At 31.3% G+C, this 14,236-nt stretch overlaps 1 protein-coding gene across 1 annotated transcript in view; it reads left to right on the top strand.

Moving 5' to 3' along the window:
• Nucleotides 1-14,236, top strand: part of LOC110019458 (CTP synthase-like) — a 62,474-nt gene that overhangs the window by 30,562 nt on the left and 17,676 nt on the right. The window contains exons 11-16 of the mRNA XM_020717123.1: nucleotides 1,736-1,819; nucleotides 11,923-11,973; nucleotides 12,055-12,117; nucleotides 12,212-12,258; nucleotides 12,380-12,449; nucleotides 12,529-12,591. Coding sequence (XP_020572782.1) covers nucleotides 1,736-1,819; nucleotides 11,923-11,973; nucleotides 12,055-12,117; nucleotides 12,212-12,258; nucleotides 12,380-12,449; nucleotides 12,529-12,591 — 378 coding nt within the window. The remainder of the gene's footprint in view (nucleotides 1-1,735; nucleotides 1,820-11,922; nucleotides 11,974-12,054; nucleotides 12,118-12,211; nucleotides 12,259-12,379; nucleotides 12,450-12,528; nucleotides 12,592-14,236) is intronic.

Genomic DNA, 14,236 nt, shown 5'->3' with positions numbered 1-14,236 from the left:
CTTGGTGGGATTGTTGCCCCCGACACTCTCAGGTTGTCAGTAGTTCTAGCACGATTAGAGTGACTAATCTGTGGATTGTACGACTTTACAAAAATATTTATAAAAATAAAATAAAAATTTCTTTTGCATGATTAAAAGAACTCTTCATAAAAGAAAGACTTAAATAATAACTTTTGCATGAAAGACTTTCTATGAAAATTTATAAAGGTCCACGGCTAGTCACTTGGATTGAGGTTAAGAACTACCTGCTGTAGAGTGTCGAGTTGACAATTCTTACTCAAGGTCGGGAAACACACAGCCTAGCTCTGAGCCTCCACTTTCACCAACGTCTTGTATCCAGTCTTGATCTTTCATGTGGTTATAGGTTTCTTTTGCTTGTGATTTTCACTACTCATTTTTTTTTATGACTTTCATGTTGAGTTTTCTTGCTTTATTTATTTTTCTCGCAAGTATGTTTAAATATGCTGCAAATCATGCTATGCTCGCAACACTGATAAAACAACAGTAGCAGATGCCCAGGTACGCTGTTATAGTTTATCTACAGCATTTTACTTTACTGCAGTTTACCTTTCAAGTACCATTTTACTTTACCATGTTGTGCAGCGTAAGTCCTAACTCACCTTAGGTGCCGAGGTTGTTCCGGTGGTATCGAAAGGTTGTCGTGTCACACGACGTAAACCCTCTTATCTCCGTGGGTTATTTGCATAATCGGATATTATGTTATTTGCATAATCGGGTATTATGAAAATGTAAGTCTTAAATAATAAAATTGGCAGAATTGAACACTTAATTAAACTCGCTATCGTCTCCAAAATGTAGCGACACCTGAGGATAGTTTAGGATGTCACTGAGGTTTCTTTTCAGGATCTATGACATCCCCTACCTTCTCCTTCCTTTGGACTCCTGAAAATAAATGTTCCGCATTGAGCCATTCCCACTTGATTTTCCTCATCCTACCATAAAAAACTGAACCTTGAATTCTTGAAGACTAGAACCATTGATCATCAAGAGTTTTCTCAAGTGACTCCCGTCATTTGGGATGTAATTAACTATAGGGGCTTGCCTCTATAGGGAACTTGGAACCCAGATAAAATAAACCCTATTTAATCTTTGTATTAAATAGGGGAACTTGTCGGTCATACATAAAAGGTTCGCAGACCAAACAAATGTCACAAATCTCTTAGTTTGCAGGATTGAGTCTATCGCTGAGGTCTACACTTATCTTTCGGGAGGGTGTAGTATTCGCGGTATTAGGCACGATTATGCAAACTATTGGACGAATGAGATCCATTTGGTCTCATTTTTCAAAAATTAAAACATACTATTTTTAAAACCCAAACTATATATCTTTTATATTTAAATTAAATCTCAAAAATGATTTTTATATCCATATTTTCAAATATATCCATCGAAAAAGTTGACCGACACAAGGTGGTATAAATGTAAAGATCAAATTTTTGGTGCTAGATATATAAATCCATAAAATCTGTGTGGTATGAGTGTAAATTTTTGCTTTTCATGAACGTAGGTCACATTAATAAGAATATAAAAATGTTCGATTCTTTCAGTTACATCTGAATGGAATCCAATGCATATCTTCCTTTTCTTAAAGAGCATTTAGCAGTGTTAATCTTGTTCTATATAACATCTTTATGAACATTAATTAAACTTTTATATTTTTTGAAATAACTCTAAAAGCTAAACTTGCTCTGTGCAATCAATTGTTTTTTTCTAGAAAACGAAACCTACGCAGCATAGTGTTCGAGAATTGAGGGCATTGGGTTTGACTCCTGACCTACTAGCATGTCGTTCAGATCAGGTAAAAACATGACCACATGTATGTATTTATATATATATATATGGGCCAGCCGTTTACATACACACCACCCAAGTCTTATGTATTTACATATCTAACACTTGAATTTTAATTTTTACTTTTATGCCGCTTAAATCTTTTATCACATGGAAAATATCATTATTTTAATTTTTACAAGTAAAATACCTTCTCATGTATAGGTAAGGTGGCACATGTAAAATTTTAAGTTTAGATGTTAGAGATATGTAAATACATTGGAATTAAGTCGTATGTATGTAAATCTTCTTATTTATATATATATATATATATATATATAGTAGTTTTTTATTTGGCATGTATGATTACCTGAAAATATGGATGGAAATTTATGCTTTTTTTTTCCTTTTTGTGTCAGAATGCTACCTCGCTTTAATAAATGAGATGAAGTTTTTTCAAGGCATTAGATGCAAGGCTGCCTTTCTATAGGTAAGAGAAAAATTAAGAACATGCAAAAAATGGACACAACTAAAGTATTAAAAAACAGTAAATATAAATTTCTTTTGGGATTCGGTTATGTACAAATTGAAGAAATAATCAATTGTTTATAAACTAAATACAAATTTCCAACTACAATGACCTTTAAAAAATAATAATATGCTAATGCTATCCAAAAGACATCAAGTTACTATAATAAACAAGATAGTTGTTGAAATAAAATTATATGTCCTATCGAACATAAAATAAATAAAAATATATGAGCTGAATAAGATTTCCTAAAACCATTAGTTTCTTCAGTTTATGAATCATTCAACTTTAGAGTGTAGAAGTGGCTATATACCAAGAAGTCGTCGCTCTTCTTAACTCATCGTTTAATCTTCAAAGTGTGAATATTCCCATGATTGTTTATATGGCACCATTTAAGTCTCGGAGTCTATAAAAATGCCAAATTAATTTCCAGTCTCTTTAAATTAAAGCTAAAATATTTCTACATGGGGACTATTTTTAGCCCATATTAAAAGAGTCGAGAATTAAATTGTCATCTTTTTAGACTCTGGGATTAAAATGATCTCTTACAAAGAGTTTGATAACTATTTTGACACATTCCTGGATCTTCAAATGGTGGTTAATACTTGTAGTGAGAAGTGAATGTTGACGTTTGAAAGGTACATGAGTGAAATTTATAAGCTATGATGTATATAGTTGGTTTGGACCTACTTTTGGGAAAATATAGGATCTATTTGGGGAAACTTCAATTCAAAGTTCTTGAGGCTTGAAAGAGCTTTGATTAGATCACAGATTTATAACCTAAAAAAAGATTTATGATCACGCTAAGGGGTAAATCAAAAGTACTTGCATTTATGTCATGTCATTCAAATAATCTGATAAGTTGTAGAGTTTTTAGAAGGTAATTTCTTTTAGATAAAGAGTGAGAAAGTATAAAAATGATTTAAACGAGAATACAATTTTCTTCACTTTAATACACACCATGAGAATGCATTATAGTCATAAATTTATCATCTTGCTTAATTTTCAAAATTCGGGAAGTATCGCGTGCGCATGATATTGAGAAATGCTATTAAATATGATAGGAGTAATTAATAAATGCCTGCAAACTTTCTAAATCATAGATTATAGATATTCTTAATAGGGATACAATTTCACAAAGTTTTGCAATGATTACTTGCGGGCTACACAAATCTGTTTAACACTACTAAAAATTTCTATTAAAGCGATGATCAACCTCTTTAAAGTAGAGTTATTCAAAGGGTATAAAATTTAAATAGAATGCAATGGAACCTTTTGGGATATTCAGAGTTTGTATTAAAGAAATTGTTAAGAATTTGTCTGTAAATCTATCCTTGTGATTCAGCATAACCAACAAAGATGCATTATAGGTATTTTCTTTGAAAATTTGACACAACAAAATCGTTTTGAAGGTGGTTTTAGTTTTGAAAGAAATGCAAATGATAGTTTCTAGAAAGGGTTTTTTTTTTGAGTTAGTTTTGGAATCACGAGGAGAGTTGTGGAATACATAAGTGTTGACATATTGGGAATTTTTCGAAAGGAGAAACCAATTAGTATAGATAATTTTGGCCATAATTGAAGTTTAATGAATATGTTTTTTTACTTTATTGTGATGGGATATGGTATAATGTAATGGTGTCGCAGAGAGGTAAGCTCAGGATGAGAGAGCGAAAGTTGATGTTCTTGGTAGGGGATGGTGTGGGAAATGAAAGTTGATGACCTGGATGATGGAAAACAAACCAAACTTCAAAATAAGGAAAAAAAAACTTAAGAACTAATAACGGATGATTAAGATCTCAAACTTCAACTTTTTTCAGACCGTTAATGCATGAACTTTTGTTCTGATATCAATTTGATTAAAAAAAAATTTAAAGGCTAGGAAAAATATATAGAAAATGAAAAAAAATGAAAAAAAATGGATAAAATTAAAGAATGATCAAGAAGAAATAATCAGATAACCAAAATTTTTACAGAAAAAGGATCACTTGTCGTGGGAGATATTAAATCTCATAGTTGATTAAGAATCAAAATGTCCAAGAAGATGAAGAAGAGACCGAACATCCAAAACAATAATATTAGTCATTCCATAATTATCATACATGCCCCATTATTCATTTGCTTATAGATTGAAATAATGAGTTGTTAGTAGTTTTAGGGTATGTTTGAGACAACTTTCTTCCTGCTTCACGTTTCAGACCGCCACCACAACTCGGTATGGGGATCTGTTTTTTAGAAATTTCTGTGGCGGTAAGTTGCTTTTTTTCAACTTATTCTGTTAAAATACGGTAGTTGTAAGAAATCTGATGTTTGATTTTTTTGTAAAAAAATATTTATAATTTCCACCATAATTTTTTAAGAAATTGGTTTCTTCATCAAAATTTATAATCAACTTTTTATAAAGCAACCACCTCAGTCAGACGCTTAATCATGTGCTAAATTAATCTCGTCTGAAAAACTATGTGGTAATTTTTATGCTATTTGACCTTTTATTTTTTTTCTTCTGTAACATCGCCATTACACTTCAGAGGAGCCGACATCAGAGTTTTAAATGGAGAAGAGAGAGAGAGAGAGAGAGAGAGAGAGAGAGAGAGAGAGAGACGACATAAGATCCATTGCAGAATCTAAAGTAGTGATGACAACTTTGGTGAGCACATGCGCCCCCAAGGTCATTTTCACATGCTATATTCTCATATGAAGGCGATGAAACTACCTAGAGCAGTGGTGAAGTTAGTGATTGCTCTTGTGATCGAATCGTGCGATAAAAAACGATGGTAGAGGAGACATGGACAGAGTCAATGATGGAGATGGAAACAGAATTGAAAGGTGAACTGCGTGCAATCGTAAGGGCGGGGTTTGAATCTTACGTGAGGGCGACACATGCAAAACCAATCAAATTGAAGCATTAGCGAGGCAGAGGAGCGGATTGCCAATTTCTCTTGTGCATTCGACTAAACGAGCATAATGGAAGACAATTTAAGTTCGAACGAAATAATAAATAGTTGAGTGAACTCAGTTGGCTTGGGCTTTACATTTTGTTGGTTGAACTATTTTTCTTCTCGTGGAAGGTAAATTCAACCCTGACTATAATATTTTTATCTGTTTTTATGAAAATATATTTGAGATTCTAGAAATAAATTATGATTTATGTAAGTTTCTATTCAACTTAAATTGAAATAGTAATAATAATAATAATAATTAGATTATATAATAATATAGTTAAAGAATAACTACATGTATAAGTATTTTAGATATTATATTGAAGAATTTAGATTAAATTAATTAAACTCAACATTCATATTGTGGAGATTATTAAAATTTGAAAATATAGTAAATCAAATTGGGCATAAAATAATCATGATAAGTACATTTTGACAAAATGTTAAATATTAAATTAGTAAAATAATGAATTTGAAAAAAAAAAAACTAAAATACATATTGATGATAATTGAAAGAAAATTAATTATAGTAATAAAAATAATAATTGTAATAACTTATTAAAAGTGAAGGGTATGATTAACAAATTTAAATTAGGAATCATGAAATAAAATTTTTATGGGATATATTAAATAAGTTGTAGACTAGAGAGGCACAAGTATGAGAATTCGATCGCAGAGCTAGGGCAAGGAGGCGAGATCGGGGACGGGATCGAGGGACTTGAGTTAATAAGTTTGAACGGAACGTGGACCACGTGGTCTATCCCGCGGCCGTGATTAGGTAAGAAATTCCATTGCGCGTTTCTGGAATGTCGATCCAACACCCGAAACACGCGTGCGTTCGACGTTTTCAAAATGTTGAACACAAAAATAAGCTTCCCCAAATGCCCCTAAATAATGAAAATAAAATAAAAGATGTTCAAGTTATAAGGTTAATAATTAAACAAAAAAATATTAAATTATATTAAATAATTAAAATAGTCAAATTAAAATAGATAAAGATTATTCAACCATAGTTAAATTTATTAATGTGAATACTTCTTATGTTATAGGTCTCCAATTGAATGAACTACAACTTAAGGAATAAAGGATGGGGAATGTTGAGGCGAGTATTTGTATTTTTAACTTGTGGTAGTATTTTGTTTTTTCTCAACCATTTTGCATTAATATTTATTGGCAATTGAGCAAATTTTATTCTGACTTATATGCACTTTTATTTATTGGCTATATAATTGTGAATAATATATTTTTTAACAATTTCTACTTTTGCACATTAATTAAGAATATATAAAGTACATTAAATTGAATGAGATGAGTATAAATAATATGAAAATTTACATACTTGGCACCCAATTCTTATGCATTTACTTCACACTCAAATTTTGATTTTTACATTCTAAGCATCCTAACCCATGTATGAAAAGGTGTCTTACACTATTTCCACCTTTTCATACATAGGAAAAGATTGTTTTTATGTAAAAATAAAAATGTAAGTGTGAGATAAGTAAATGCATAAGAATTGGGTGCTATGTATTTAAATTCCCCTAAATAATATAGTATATTTGTATGTGTATGTTCACTATGATGGACTTCAACCTACAACAATACTGCCAGGGGACGTTAAAGTATGCGTTCACTTAAATGGAAAATGTTATTAATATTGATGCACTTTAATTAGTATAATTTTTAGCCTAAATTTAAATACTAATAGTAATAATTAGACTATATAATTAAAGAATAATTACATGTATAAGTATGTTATATTGAAGAATTTAAATGTAAATAATGATTCATAAAAAAAAATCATAATTAGGATTAAATTTATTAAACATAATATTCATTTTGGGGAGATTATTAAGAATTGAAAAATATAGTAAATCAACTTTGGAAAAAAAGAACCACGATAAATATATTGAGACAACATACTAAATATCAAATTAGCAAAATAATGAATTAGGAAAAAAAGCACTAAAATACATATTGATGATAATTGAAAGAAAATATAATTATAATAATAAAAATAATAATTTTAGTAATGTATTAAAAGTCAAGGATATGATTAGCAAATATAAATTAAGAATTAGGAAATAAAATTTTTATAGGATATATTAAATAGGCTGTAAATTAAATAAATAAAATATCATTAAATATGTAAAAATTATTATATTAATAAATAAATCAATTACAATAAATAACTAAAACAGATAAAGAGTATTCAAACATAATTAATTTTATTAATAGGAATTCTTCTTATATTATAATTGTTCAATTGAAGGAGTTATATCTTAAGGAATAAAGATTGGAGAATATTGATCTGCGTACTCATTCCTTTAGCCTATGGTAGTATTTTAGTTCTTCTTAACTATTTTGTATTAGTAATTATTGATACTTACACAAACTTTATTCTGCTTTATACACACCTTTATTTATTGGTTTTTTCATCTTGAATGTAATGTTTTTAACAATATCTACTATTGCACATTATTTAAAAATATATAAAGTACATTGAAGTGAATGGGATGAGTATATAAATAATGTGAACTATATAATTTGTTTGTTATTGCATATGGACTATGATGATGTTTACTCTCTTATGTTACTAACAAGGAACCTTAATATACCTGTGCATATAAATGAAAAATATTATTGATATTGATGTACCTTAATTGATAAATTTTTTAGACGGTGCTCGTATTAAGGTTATATATAAATTAAAAAAGTATATATTTGTAAGTGATAAGACAACTAATATTAGGAATCAGGTTGAATTATCATATTAGAGAGTATAAATTGTTAAATACTCCTACGTTGATTTACTCTATGTTTAACTAACATGAATATTATTTCTTTTTTGTTTTATTACTGTACTTTATAAGTAGCAGTACTTGTTGACTTTTGTAACTCATTATTGCTTTAAATTAACTTATTCAAATTTACACTTTTATTTAAGATGAGTAATAGGGAAGTGAATGTATTTAGAAGACGTGGACAACTTGAGTTAAAATAAATTTATCATTAATTTAATTTAATTTTTAATTTATAGTGCTCTTTCATTTTGGGATGATAAAATGTTAATTATAAAAAATAAAAAAAATAATTATCACTTTCCAACCGTTTGTTCCTATAACAACAATAACAATAAAGCCTTTATCCCATTAAGTGGGGTCAGCTATATGAATCCTTATTCTCCATTGTGTCTTATTGAGTGTCATATCTTCATTTAATTCTAATTGATTAAGATCATTTTTTTAATACAACAAGTCCGAGTCTTTTTAGGCCTACTTCTGGCTTTTTTTTCACCGTCTGTTCTTGTCATGAAATATTTCAAGCATTGAATTATGTTGTGATAGATCAATAGTAGATGAAAATGTTTCGTAGATAGATCAACAAAAAACCTTGATGAGCAAACTTCTTTATTGTTATGGAGATTATCTCATTTGGACGATGCCTAATCTCATACTTGATTTTGTATTAATAATGAAAATTACATAGTAGATGAAAATGAGTTTTTACCTTCATAACAATAATTTTAGTCATTCCAAACTTGTTGTTTGTAAAACTGTCATTGCGAAGTCCTATGCCCCAAATTTGAAAAGTAGAGAGTTGCGTTTGGTAGTCGTCAACTAACTTGAAATTTGTCAAAAAATCATGATATGAATCTTTTAAATCAAATGTTGGCATTTAAAAGAGAAACATAAAACAAAGAGAAACATAAAACAGAATGCTTAGGTGGATGTGTGGCTTGACAATTAGAGCGAAATGCGAAATAAATTTATTTGTGATAGGATTGGTTTAGTTCCGGTGGCGGACAAGATTAGAGAGTTGTCTTAAATGAGTTGGTCGCATTAAACGTCGACCAGGTGATGATCCTGTTAGGAGAGTAGATGTTTTAAATTTAACTTATGTTAATATAAAGACAGAGGTAGACCTAGAAAGAGGTAGACCTAGAAAGACTGGGGCTTATTGTATAAAAAAATGATTGTAATCTATTAGAATTAAATGAAAATATGACACTCAATAGGACACAATGGAGAAAAAGTATTCATGTAGCCAACCCTACTTAGTGTGATAAAGGCTTATTGTTATTGTATATAATGCCCAAATTTCAAGAAATTAGGTAAAGTTCGATAAATTTTAAAAGTACCTCAAATTCCAAATCCTCTAAAAGTCGATCGAATTATTTTTATGAAATTCTCTGCATGGAATCGATCAATTCCATATAAATACTATGCATGAATTCTTAACAGATTGAGTGATAGAAAATTGACAAGTTTTAAGTTTATCGACTTAATTAATGTTTATTTATCCTAATTCCTTAATCTCTCATACTCTTAATGTTCCCCACCACCTCTCACATCTTTTATTCTCTTCATTCGGTCGAATAGGGAGACATGAGCTTCAAACTCCTCCCCTCCCCCGAAAATTACGCATCGTCTCTCACATGATCTCAATTCTCCCTCTCCCCATTTCGTCTCGCCTTTTGAAGCTTCCTGCAAACTCCCACAAAGAATCACGATCCTGCACTGTAGCAGACGGGTTGTGCACAGTAAAGGAAGCCGCAGGGTGCAATTCGAAGCCTTGGAGAGGTATTAGTCAGTACAAATTCTTTTTTTATGCCATATGAGGCTTTCATTTCCTTTTTCACCCTTTCGTTTTGATGTTTGCCTCATTTTTTGTACCTTTTTCATTTTTAGGTAGCTATCGAAGACGCCGATCTTGTATCAGAATCGTCGAAAGCGATATGTGAGCTTCCATACGGGATTTAGAATGAAATCATTGAGAGGAAAGTAAAAAAGGGTGTTGGAAAGAGTTGGGGAGAGAAAATAGAAGATTTCGAAAGGACAAATTCGTGTAGAGAAACTCTTTTAAGGTATGCTTGGGCATTTAATGCGTGTGTTTGGGTTAATCATGATGGGAGCTCAAATTTTGTTAATTCCTACGATGCTTATGAATTCCCTGGTTGTCTATACTTGGCGGTGTGCTCGAGACGAGCATGTGGGAATTCGTTGTTGGGCTGCTTCGTCAAGTCAGGTGAAATAATCTTTTGTTAATTTAAAAAAAAAAACAATCTTCTATAGGTTTTCATATGATTTCTAATTCGACACGGATGCATTTAGAAATTCTTGCATACTGCAGATGAGTTACTGCTTGAAATGTATGAATGTAAGTTAACTGCTTTTAATGTATATGTGATATTATGCTATGCCATGTTATGATCACTGCATATATTCATTTATGGTTCATACATATTTATGTAATGTCCATTAACATATGCTATAAGTATTATGTTTTAAGAAATGTCACGAGAAACGTCATGGGTAAACTATTACATGAGTGTTTGCAAGTACACTATGCAGAGATATAGTATTCCCGACTGCTCATATTTAAATGAGGATGAAACTCTGTGAACCGTTGGGATTCGGCGGTGATAGAACGTTAGAGAATCATGCTTGTAGGGGATGTCGATAACTGCTATGTTTGGGGGAAGCTTAATATTTATCAATAGTTTATATGACCTTTGGGTCAGGGTGACAGCCCATGATATGAAAGGACATGAAAATAGTTAAGCCCTATATAATAAATAAGCGACATTATTATGAAACGACCTCTATGAAATGTCATTGCTATGATTACATTCAAGAAACAACCTACGAACATTCTTATGAATATGTTTTTAATTATCCTTATGATTCCATACTTAACGATCTACATGTTACACTGCAATCTTGATTTTTATACTACATGCTCTGTTTTCATGTTCTCTACCATGCTAGCATGTTATTACTTGTGTGTAAACATGTACAGTTTTCGACGAGCATGCACTTTATTTCTTTTTCATCTATAAAATTTCTTTGAGTTTTTTATAGCTCATTTTTTGTTTTTACCTTTCAAGTAGCGGGAGTGAGTACCGGGACGAGTAGCCAGATGTGTCTTTGTATAACTTTTGCGTGATAGTTTTGGGAGTTTTGTGCATATTTTTTGGGTACGCATTTTTATTATATTAGATTTAGCGGCTTTGTATAGTTTTCATGTTTCAGATATGATTTTCATGCTTCCGTGTATGTATATGAATGAATATGGAATGCATTGTATCATATATGTTGCGGCTACCTAGTTAGACTAACTCACACCCACCGAGTCCTGATTATAAAAGTCAGCACTAGTGCTGGTGAGAGGTAGTCTGACCAATTTAACAGCCTTTGTCACACCTTAACCGACTCTTAAAGGGGGGCCAATTGGGTTGTGACATTGTTGTTGTATAACCGACTCTTAAAGGGGGGCCAATTGGGGTGTGATATAGTTGTTGTATTTGGAAACTTGTTCTTTGTCACAGAGTTCCTCTAGTTATCTATCGCAGAAATAAGGAGTTGTTAACGGATGTAATGACATGGACTAAATCAACACTCACAAATTAACCACAAGGTCATTATATTCCAAAGATGTAAAATGACCCAAAAGAAAAAGACTTGGCAAATATTGAAAATGTTCATAATACTCTGAAAATATCATGTCTAAAATCAGAGTTGGATTACTTGATATTTATCCTTGTTTTATGTACTATACTGTTTATTTTCTTTGAGTGAATGTTCCATAATTAACAAAATGTATTTCACATTTATGGAAGCAATTGCTTCTTGCTTTATTTGTATTTTCCTCTTTCTTTCTCAGCCTTTAACGGAAGGTACAAAGGAAAAACTATCTCAATTTTGTCACGTACCGGTGAGCTCTTATTCTAATTAAACTGATATAAAATTTTTATTTGCATTTCTTCACTCAAATTGTTTTGTTTAACTTTGTTAGGTTTCTAACATTCTCAATATCCATGACGTTCCAAACATCTGGCATGTTCCACTAATACTTAGGGTGAGTATGGTGTTCTATTCTGAAGTTTGAAGTTACATTAGTAATTCCTACCTGATTTTAAATTTGATAGTTGAACTTTGCATTCTCTATCTAGAAACAAAATGCTCATAAAGCTATCTTAAAGCAGCTAAATTATCTCAGGTAAGGATCTTTACTATTTGTGGCACTTATCCCATTTTCCATTATATGAATCTTCTACTATTTGTGGCACTTATTTAATTAACATCCTGAAATGAATAAGAAGTTGTAAGTTGTGCTTTAGCATTGCTAGCGCCCCAGATCTTCAGAACTGGACAAATATGGCAGAGTCATATGACAACCTCACTAATTCTGTAAGTATTGCTAAAATCCTTAACATTCTTTTATAATTTATTCTTCAAGTTTATTTATTTTTTATTTTTTTTTACGTAGGTTAAAATTGCTATGGTCGGGAAGTATACTGGACTGAAGGATTCTTACCTATCTGTTGTTAAGGTATTGGGACTGCTGTGAATGGCTTCACAAATTTTGGTTTCCCAGAGTTTGTTCAATATTTAGTTTTTAGCCTTTGTTTTTGAAGCTTGATAAAGAAGCTTCCACAAAAAGTATCATTCAACTATAGATCATTTCCGAACAGTTTGAGTTAGTTTATCTTTTGATTTTTTTGGTTATCATTCTTTGTAATTTTAATTTACACTCTTCTCATTTGAAGCATAGTTGTAGTAACCACTAAAAAAGTGCACTTTTTTGCAAATACTGCAATTATAATTAGGGCTTAACTACATGCACACGAATACTGTTCTAGCATTCCTAGAATGCATAATAGGATTGATACATGTGTTGGGATTGTTATGGAATGACAAGAAGAGAAGAATATGAGAAAACAATAAGGCTTGAAAAGGGGAAAGGGCTCTAGCTGTTGTCAGGTAGGGAAAACTGTAGGGAAACCAACCGATGACCATATCAGCTGTGTGAGAATATCAAGGGGGATTCGCCGCCTATTCCCGAACAAGCTATGGCACAATATTGGAAGATGATACAATGCTTCTTAGGTTAGAAAATTTAGAGACAACAATATCTAAATGCTCAAACCTAACAAAAGTCTAAAACAAGGTTTGAATAATATTTTTACTATCAAAACAAAGCAAAGCAATTAATGATATTTTTATTATCATTAATCTTCTTAACAATCTTAATGAGCCATCAGCTCAAGACTTGAGCTTCCCAAAAAAAACTGAAGAAAATCTCTCTTTCAGTTTGATCCATGAAAAGTCATATTTGTTAAGTATCATTAACTTTTCGAGATTTGTTAGTCTATTTTTGATACTTTGTATCCTTATTGACAAGTTCCTTCATCACCTACTCATGTGAGGTTTGGATTTCTTGGACTCTCGTCATTGTATTAATATTAAGCTAAAAAAATTGGAAGTGTCACAACCTGATCTTATAGCTTAGAATTAACCAATTCAGGAGCTGCGGTTGGACGATATTAACATTTAACTCTACTGCATGTTTTTTGATCAATCAAATGTTTTTAATTGTTCTACAAAATCAAAGACCCTATCAAGTTTATATCTACTAATTCTCTCTTTTCTCTGGAACCTTACATATTTGGGGTACTTATTTGTTTGTGATACTTGTACATAATTTTTTATACAAGACCCCTAAGTCATTAAATGAGTCACAAAAAATGTTGTCACTTTTTGCGAAGAAACCCTATTCTTTGGTGACTCGACGGTATCTAAATCATCATAGATTATGACAAGCTGTTCATGTATCACATCATAAGTTCAGATCTTACTCCATCTTTACCTCAAGTGCCTCAGCCTAGACCACCTTTTACAAAGGTTTACTCAAGCAGTCATCGTCCCCTTGATCATAGTCTGACACCGATACCATCTTTCTTAATGGATCCTCCTCTAAGTGATTTTGATTTACCTATTACTCTTTGAAGAGGTAAACACCAATGCGCCTATCCCATTTTCTCGTGTTAACTATAATTAGCCATCTTCCACTTCTTACTCTTTTTTTCCTTCTCTTAACTCTGTTGAGGTTTCATGATCTGTTTAGCAAGCCCTATCCCATTCTGGGCGGCAAGCAGTGTTGCTCGTTAAATTGAATGCCTTAATTGAAAATAGAA

Source organism: Phalaenopsis equestris, unplaced genomic scaffold, assembly GCF_001263595.1.
Source record: "Phalaenopsis equestris unplaced genomic scaffold, ASM126359v1 Scaffold000002, whole genome shotgun sequence".
Classification (NCBI taxonomy): domain Eukaryota; kingdom Viridiplantae; phylum Streptophyta; class Magnoliopsida; order Asparagales; family Orchidaceae; genus Phalaenopsis; species Phalaenopsis equestris.
Note: the sequence above shows the minus strand (reverse complement) of the source record. Positions and strands in the feature narration are given on the sequence as shown.